The sequence below is a fragment of the Hydra vulgaris genome, chromosome 11 (assembly GCF_038396675.1).
Source record: "Hydra vulgaris chromosome 11, alternate assembly HydraT2T_AEP".
NCBI lineage: Eukaryota > Metazoa > Cnidaria > Hydrozoa > Anthoathecata > Hydridae > Hydra > Hydra vulgaris.
In genome coordinates, this window is record NC_088930.1 from 32,928,211 (window position 1) to 32,937,828 (window position 9,618).

Below are 9,618 nucleotides of genomic sequence, written 5' to 3' on the forward strand. Positions count from 1 at the left end.
ACAGAAAATAAAACATACAAAAGAAATAAAGTTTATTTAATGAGTAGTTGCATAATATAAGCTTCAACAGTTAACTGTCTATTACAACAGTTCAACTCTTGTATTAGACTAATTATTTAATTACTATTAATATAATTAGTTTTTTATCAAGTTTAAAAATGATTTTAGGACTCCATGTTTCATGTTGATGAATTTGATAATATGTTGCTCAACTTGTGTAACCTTCAAATGAATTACAGCCCTTAGATTTCTACAGTCCATAGAGAACTGCTTTATATCTTTGACATAAGTAGACCTTAATGATTTTCCAAATCAGCCATGGACTATTTTTTAAAATCTCTATGTACTTTGTAGGTAAAATTACTTACCTCTTTTTTGTTTCCACTCACTCCTAATAGCAATAGAAATTTATCATCATTGAATTATTTTTCAATCAGCTTGTTGTTCTCATTTAGTTTTAGTTGAAGCTTGTTCAATTTATCCAACGAAAAGAAAGTTTTCTTAACCTCAGTCTTTCCAACAGAAACAATGAGTTAATTTGAACCAAAATTTTCCAAAACTAAAGTGTTTCAGGATCCATTTGTGTTCAAACCTTTGATAGAACTGAACAGAACTTTTCCTTGTATTATAGGGGATATTGATCTTACAAAGGTTGCTATATTCTTGTCATATTGCTTTCTATTTTCATATAGGGATGTGGAATTTCTTGTCCTAATTAGACATAGCAATCTGGGCAAATAAGTCTTTTTGCAGGTTTGTTTGAAACATCTTCAGCACCACTATTAACAGGTTTTCCTGAGACACATTTGACCATTGAGGCCACTATTTTTTTCATTTTAGATTTGTACCCATTTTCACATATAAAGCATTCGCATTTTTTCCCTCTAATAAATTTGGATCTAAAATTTATAACATATACTTAGTAACTATAGTTACCATAATGTAATTAAATTTTAACCAAAGTGCATTATTTATAAATATATATTTAACCTTTAACAGGATCACATAATGAAGTAAGGGTGTTTAAGAGTACCAGCAAGCTTTTTTATACATTTTGAGCAAAGTATAGTATTAGGGCTACTAGCTGAATAATTTTTCCAGAATAGAGTTTTGATAAGGTTTTTGAGTTGTTGTTTTTTTTATATAGATTTAAATGTTGTTTCATCATTTTACTTTTTATAGGTCTTAAATCCTTGCCTTTCCTAAAGCAGTGAATGCAAAACTTTTTAAAAAAATCGACAAGTTCACATGATTAGGTATTTTAAATGAATGTTTAAAATAAAACCTTCTGATATGCTTTTATAATATTAGCAATATATATTGGCCAGAATAATTAAATTTTAAGGTAATGACAAGCTACATGTTTTCAGTTCATATTTCATCACATGCGAGGAGTTGTTATTTCATTTGTAAAAATTTAGAAATGTTTTATGGTAATGGATAACTCGAGCAGGGATTTTTTAAAAATAAATTAGTCAAAAGTTTAATTAAAAAATATAATGCAAGAAGATCATTAAGTTTGAGTCCTATGTTTATTGGAAAGGTATTATGTATCTATAACAAATAAAAAATTTTAAATGATTCTTTCATCAAAAACTTTTTATAAATTGACCTGTACAGAAATTTCTGTGCACTAATTGGATATTTTTAGCATAATGTAAATAGCGTAACTCTGCGCAAAATTGCTAACTGCACATGTGAATTTTAAATGTTTTTTCACAAGACTTGTATTTCATACACGAACAGATATGAGATAGAGAATGGAACTCTCTCTCTCTCTTTATTATTACAGAGGTAGATAAACTTTTTATAAATTATAGAGGTAGAGAAGCTTTATAAATTTTAGAAGTAAAAAAATGGCAAGGTTTTTCTTCTTTTTCTTGGATTTTGATTAAACTGCAAAGGAGTTCAAAAGGTTCTTTTGACTCGATTATTTTTGACTTGATTATTTTCATTTTAGTTTAATGCTTTGATGTATTAAACACAGCACAATTATGAAGTATGCTCAAGACACTGTAGTTTATTTAGCAGATAATGAAGTTCAAATAAGATAAACATGTTTGAAAGGTTTATAAAAAACAGTCTCTTGCTAAACCTTTAAAAAAAGAAAAAGATTAAACAATTAAATGCCCTAACAACAATTTATTTATTCATTTTATATTTCCTTATTATTTTTTTAGATAGCACACCAACTGAAAAAGTCAGAAGCTGGGATAAAGGAAAGTAAACTTATGAAGGTGGAAATACATATTTCAATGAATTGGATAAAAATCATAAATTCTAAGAGCAAGGTATTTTTAACTAATTAACTTGTTTTACATCATTGTTAACTTTATGTTTGTCATGTCATTATTGGTATTTTATGTCAAGTAAATTAATTATAATTATGTCAAGTTATTTGATTATATTTTTTAATACTATTTTAATTTACATAGTTTCATTTTTCACTAATGAAAAAATTCACAGATAGAAAAAAAAAAAAACATAAAAAAAAAAATCATAAAGAATTAAGGTTTATAACAAAGTTTTGTTAAAAAAAGATATTTACTAAACTAAGTATGTTTTTGTAAATGCTTCAATAACTAGAAAATAATGGAGTAAACAAGTTTCAACATTTCATTTTCATCATTTTTTTTTTCATCTGAACACAACATGTGTTTTGACTTGGTTATCTCTTTTAGCAGGGGCATTTTAATTTAGTTCCTGTAAAAAAGAGTTTAAGTGTATGAATGTTATTTTTACTATAAATACTAAAAAAAAGTATTTTAAAAATATATACAGTACCTATATTGTATATGTTTTTTATATACAACTGAGATGTTAAGTAAATATTGATGAAGTTGTGTATTTTCAGGTAATGGTTTGTAATCGCCCACTGCATCGAGTATCCTACTGTGCTGATGACAGCACTGATAAAAAGATATTTGCATTTATAGCAAAAGACCAAGAAAACAACAGTCATTCCTGTTTTGTACTGAAGTGTGAAAAAGAGGTTTATGTTAATAAAAATATTTTTTTGCTGACTTATATTTTTTAAATACTTCATGATTATAAAATTAAAATATTTTTTTTTTCTTTTTATTTAATTTCGATTTATTACATCAATCATATAATTGATATATTATAATTTAATATAAACAATGATAAAAAATACTTCAAGATTAAGATTATTCTTCAATGATAAAAAATACTTTACAATACAAGATTAAAATTAAGATTTTTTTTTCTTTCCGTATTTTTCTATTTCTTCTTTTGTTTTCAGTTTTTGTAAATGCAGTAGTTGTAAATTACATCAATCACATAATTGATATATTATAAGTTAATATAAACAATAAATTTAAAGTTCATTTTATTTATTTTTAAGTTTAAATTTGTTAATTGTAATATAACAGTTTAACAATATAAATTTGGTTTGTGAAAGATTTATAAGTATATTTTTCTATTAATATTTCATTAATTATAATTTCTTTATCACCATCAGAATTTCTGAAAACATTGAACACAATGTTTAGAAAGTTATTTGAGTCAGAAAAATATTTGAGTAAGAAAGTTATTTGAGTCAGAAAGTTATGTTCGAATTTTTGATTCAGAAACTTCTTATTCTTCACATACAATATTTTGTTTATTTTATTGTTTTGTCTTTTGGACTCTTACAAAACCTGGAAGTTGAAAACATAATTATCTTGATGCTCATTCAAGGAAATCCAAGTTTCAGTTGAGCAAATTTTTAAAATATTTTCAGTTTCTTCATAAAAGCTATACATTTTGCTTGGAAAAAAATTATTTGAAAAAATATTTTTTTTTTTTATGTGCACAAAAAGTTTCTAAAAAACTAAAAAGTTAGGAAGTAAACAGCATTCATCAATTTGTTAAAAATAAATGTTTTGTAAAAGATACACCATATTTTACAAAACATTTATTTGTTACAAATTGATAGCATGTCCATGTTTTGGGTGCATCTTTGCTCCCAAAACATGGACATACTAAGCTGTGGCAAACAATTGGTCCATTTGTTGCAAAGCTGTGGTAAACAATTGGGCCATTTGTTGCAAAGTTGTGGCAAACAATTGGACTGCAATTGTTTTTCAACTTCTTTTAGAGATAACTTTGAATTTGATGCTATGCGATGTATACTGATGTTAGATGTTATTGGTTTTGATTCAGAAAGGAGTGGGTGAGATGTTGTAGTTACTAGTGCTGATGGTGGTCGTTTTGGCATAGATTCTGAAAGTTGAGATGAAAAAGATGTTGAAATGATGGTGTTTCGAATGTATTTGCAATTTTGATTGAATAATTTTATTCATGTTGAGGGAAAATAAACCGGTATTTTGAAATCCAGTGACTATTTGCATGCATGTAAAAACTTAACCAGAGCTGAAAAGTTTTGCTTGTAGTTGACTAAAGCATTCTTTCGATAATTTGCTGAACTTTGGCTCTCAATAAATCTGTTGAAGTAATTTGTGCCAAGCCTTTTTGATATTTGGTAATGACATTAAATATTGATATGTAACATGTGTTAAGTGTCTATATTATAATATTATAATTTATGACTATATGGCATCTATTTAAATATTGATACATGTGTCAAGTGTATATATTATAATATTATAATATTATGATATATGTGACATCTATTTAAATAATGAATTGAATAATCTAAAAATTAAACTAATTACCTGAATTTTTTAATGGCGGGAATTTACACGGAGTAAGCCACTACAAGAATTGCTTATCCTTCATCTGAGTTGAATGTTGCATATACAGCATTGCTTGGACCACTTAAGCATCAACTTTTGTTCAGATGTTTTTTTGCTTTAAAAATGTATGATGCAAGATTATTAATTGATGCAATTTAATTGTACAATTGATTTTTTCATTTTTGCTAACCTATTTCGTTTTAACCTACTTTCTTTAGAAAAAAACATTTCTAACCAACTAGGTTTTAAAAGTGCTTTAAAAATGTTCTTTTAAATTTTAACTTATAATTCTTTTTTAAAATGATCTTTTAACTCACACTAAAAAGTTAATACTAAGTCACTCTAATAGTAATAATACTAATGCGAACCAAACGAGCTTTCTTGACGCTATTTGAAGTTAGTTTACGCTTAATTACGTCAGTTTTATGAATAAGATTTTAAAAAGTAGTGTTTATATTATATTATTAACGTTTTAGTGTTACTTTACCTAGTGTAAAATTTAAATAAATTTAAATCACTTTTCATTGGCTTGATCATTTTGCTTGATCATTTCAGAACTATGTTTTTATAAGATTCTTGACCAGCATAAAAATTTCTAGCAATATTGATTATAACAATAGTAATGTATTACGGAGTGTATATACTGGAGTGTAATGCCTTCGTTTGACTTATTTAGCCCTTAGCCCTCTATATGATTATTTTATATAGCCCTATATTATATAGCCCTCTATATGATTATATGATATACTATATTATATAGCCCTCTATATGATTATTTTATATAGTCCTATATTATATAGCCCTCTATATGATTATATGATATACTATATTATATAGCCTTCTATATGATTATTATGATCTATATGATTCTTGGGGATTAGCCCCCAAAATGAATTTTTTTTTACAAAAACACTACCGTAAACTGGGGTTACTTTAGACATGAGGCAACTTTAGATAAATGTTGAATATTTTGGGTAGATACATGTAGCATCCATATTACTAAATATAATTAACTGTAACATCATTTTAAGATAAGTTACAGATGTTACATTTAGTTATATTTAGCTATATGAATGATATATGTATCTAAACAAAATCTTAAATTTTTATCCAATATTGCTTCATGTCCAAAGTAACCTTAGTCTACGGTACTAATTCTTTTATATAAAAAAGTTTCATTGTCTTCTGGTTTATAATAAACAAATAACTCTGCAAAAAAAATCTTCTTAAAATTATAAAAGCGATTTTAAAAATTAAAATAAATAAAGTAACGATAGTGCTAAATTCAAACAATCGATAAAGCTTTAATGGTGTTAGAAAGGATACTTATTGTTCAATGCTGTGTTGTTATATTTAAAACTTCACTGTTGTTATGACAACGTAGCTGAAGATGCGTGTAATTTATTTATGTCTGCCGCTATACTTTCCTTTTTTTTTTTTTTTAAATTTTTTATTTAAAAGAAAATTATGTCAGTGGACATTCAAAGTATAAAAATATATTTTCTTTTTTTACTAACTAAAAAGTTAAAAAAAAATTTTTTTTCTACCTTTTTTTTTTTAGGCGACGGATTTAACGCTAGCATTTGGCGAAGCATTTGATTTAGCATATAAACGTTATATACAGACTGAAAAAGACGAGCTAAAAAAGAACAAGGAACTAATAAATATTAGTGCACATATTGAAGAGTTCAAAAAAGAAAACCCAAAGTTTCAGAAAGGAATTGAAGCTTCTACTTTAATAAGTTCGCCACGTCAAATGGTGTGTTTCAAAGTATTTTTTTTTAATTTCTTGTCCCAGACTTATTTTCTTAATTATTTAAGTCTAAGACAAAGTTAATTTAGTTTTTTTTTTTTTTTTTTTTTGCCGTACTTCTACATTATTTTACATTATATGTTCTTATGTTATTTAATTTTTGTTTGTTTTTAAGAATAGGTTTTAGTTAGATTATCTTTAATGAAGTTATGGCAATGTTCTATATTTAATATATTATATGCTAGGATGAACCGCTCACTAGGGCGGTTCCTTTAAGTGCATCTGCCCGATTATCGTCTACTTTGTTAGAAGAAAATTTAGTTAAAGAAAATACATCTGAAAACTTCATCACTGATAATGCTCGCTTTCTCTCTAATATAGAAAATTCATCGTATGAAGTTTTTCAAGATGCCTTAGCTCACAACCACTCGAGTTTGAACAACTTTGACTGGTTTAATTTTTCGAACTCTAATAACAATGCAATGCACAGTCATGCAATAGATCATAATGTTGATCCGTCAATAGTCGACCAACTTCAAGATTCCAAGGTTTCTGATTCAGGTCTTTCGAATACAGATTTTTTTGATTTGTTAAGTAAAAGTCCCTCTGAGCAAGATTTTGCACTTACCAATGACCCTTTTGCCGATAATCCACATTGGAATAACGTTGTTAAAAAAGAATTAAGTATCAGTGAATCCTTTGATAACGATGTTTTAAACCTACCAACCAATCCCTTTCGGGTTAACTCTGACCAAAGTTATAATAATATGTATTCACAAAATGGTTCCACAAGATTAGAAAACGAAACAAAGGAATCTGATAGTTTTTCACAATTTCTTTCAAGTTTAGTCGGCAGAACAGAAAATCTTGAGATAAACAATAATTCTGACCAGTTTTCTAGTGGAGCGTTTTTTAATTCTTTCGAAACTAACTTTGACGAAAATGGATTTAAAGCAACAAACGAAATAAATTTATCATTTGAAACGTTAAATAGCAATAACCTAGATTTAATTTCCCCATCAGAAATTCAGACTTCATCAACACCACGGAACGATTTAAGTTCAAGTAAATGTGAGGTTAGTAGTTTAAAAAGTAAATGTGCATGTTAGCGGATACTTAGTTGCGTATATGTGCATGTTTGCGGATACTTAGTTACGTATATGCTTAACCTTATTATTATTTAGAATTCTCGTCCACGTCCGACTGGCAATACCTTGAAAGGTAATTTTCTTCCAGCTCCTCCTAGTAAAAAAACTATGAAAGTTACTACGGCTGTTTCAAAACCTATTACCCCAATTGCTGCTCCAACAGTGCGCAGTAATTCTATTTCAACAGTGCGCAATAACTCCATTCCAACAGAGCGCAATAATTCTATTCCAACAGAGCGCAATAATTCTATTCCAACAGAGCGCAATAATTCTATTCCTGCGGACAGTGTAAGCATTTCAAATGCTAGAGATGTAAAACAATCAGATGCTTCACGTACGGTCAACCGATTGTCAGTCGGTAACATTGCTCATATACTACCTAACGTTGAAAAAGCGCAATCTCCTAACACAGACTTTCGATCGCGATCTAGATCTTCAGTTTCAGCGAAGAAACAATATTCTTTATTTCAGGTGTCAAAAACTCTCGAAGGTTTGGAAACATTTTCTTACGATTTAATTGCATAAAACATAGATACCTCAATGAAACAACCCTTTAGTGTTAAGTTTTGTTTTTAATGAAGACTACAAAAGATTAGAATAATATTGTTAATGAAGAACGTTTTGACAAGAACGTTGGATAAATTTGTTTCACTGAGGTATTGATATTTTCTGATCTTTTTTTTTTTAAGTTATACTAATTTTTTCTTCAATTTTTAGGTATGATTGATTGAAAAAACAATACATTATAAGTTGATTGGTTGAACGAATAACAAATCTTAAATTAAATTATTTAAATGTATGCGTGAATTTGGCATACAACTTTGGCAATGATGCTATGGTTGATCTTATTCTCCTAAACAGGCCGAGTCTTATGAAAGCGTTAGGAACAGTCCATAAATTACGCAACGCTAAATTTATTTTAAAAATAGAAGAATTCATTTGCACTTTGGCGCGGCGATTTTCATTGAACTTGTAAGTTGAACTTAGTCTTTTGTTTCGTTGTTTAAGGAAGGGAAAAATTGTGGTCATTTTTTGTCTTGTTTAATAATTAAATTTAGCTTTGCGTAATTTATGGGCGGTCCCTTATAAAACTTCTTAGCAAGTTATTGTTATAATTTCTTTACGTATATATTATTTTGAATAATTAAAGATTTATTCAACAATTATAATACAAAGACAATACAACCTACAATACAATTTTAAACTTATTCACTTTAAATATTTTTTGTTTTATTTTCTTTTTTTGTAAGCGAATTTGTATATTTTTATAAATGAAGTTTTTTTTGAATATTTATTTAATAGTGTTTTTAAAGTTTTTTTAATGTAAACCAAGTTTCTAAAAAAAATAAACAGCAAATGAAATTATATCATAAGTATATTTGTCTTTTTAACCTTGATAAAATATAGACCGAAGGCTGTATCGTTCAGTTTTGTAGTGCAGTTATAAGTTCTAACCGTTTTACAAATTATTAGGTGTTTTAGAATATAATAAATTGATGGTTAAAATTTATTGTAAATGCGCAGTTTTTAAGATATAGCATATTTTCAATTTTATCAATTTCATTAGTTTTATCAATTTGTGTTTCGATTCATTTACTCCATTTTTTTTTCTTGTTGATTTAATGTTTGTGTATTTTACAGAAAACCATAAATACAGATTTAAACTTTGTAAACTCTTAAAAATTATATTCCATAAATTACACATCAACAATGTTTTTGAATTTCATAAACAAAATGTCAGCAGAGTGCCAAACTTTGTACCGTCTTGTTAATTTAAGTGGAATCATTGGCGCATTGAATTAATTTACAAAAACAAGGGTGCAAATTTATGTATACAAGGAGCCAAGTTGCTAGCAGAAGGAAAGGTTGTTGCGGAAATTTTTTTTGTGGTTTTGTTTGAAAAATAGTTTCATCATCATCAAGATTTAAAATATTATTAAAGGTAAATAAATAAAATATCAAATATACAGTTACGCTTGCAGGAAGAACTCATTGGTAATTTTATTATTTAGAATTTTAT

The 9,618-nt window shown here is 27.1% G+C and overlaps 1 protein-coding gene across 3 annotated transcripts in view; it reads left to right on the forward strand.

The window, feature by feature from the left end:
* Positions 1-8,963, forward strand: part of LOC100200374 (PTB domain-containing adapter protein ced-6) — a 35,012-nt gene extending 26,049 nt beyond the window's left edge. For all 3 annotated transcript variants that reach the window (XM_065810816.1, XM_065810815.1, XM_065810814.1), the window contains exons 5-10: positions 2,181-2,291; positions 2,855-2,992; positions 6,259-6,456; positions 6,696-7,526; positions 7,635-8,088; positions 8,316-8,963. In XM_065810816.1, coding sequence (XP_065666888.1) covers positions 2,181-2,291; positions 2,855-2,992; positions 6,259-6,456; positions 6,696-7,526; positions 7,635-8,088; positions 8,316-8,329 — 1,746 coding nt within the window. In that variant the 3' untranslated portion in view covers positions 8,330-8,963. The remainder of the gene's footprint in view (positions 1-2,180; positions 2,292-2,854; positions 2,993-6,258; positions 6,457-6,695; positions 7,527-7,634; positions 8,089-8,315) is intronic.
* Positions 8,964-9,618: the final 655 nt, after the last annotated feature.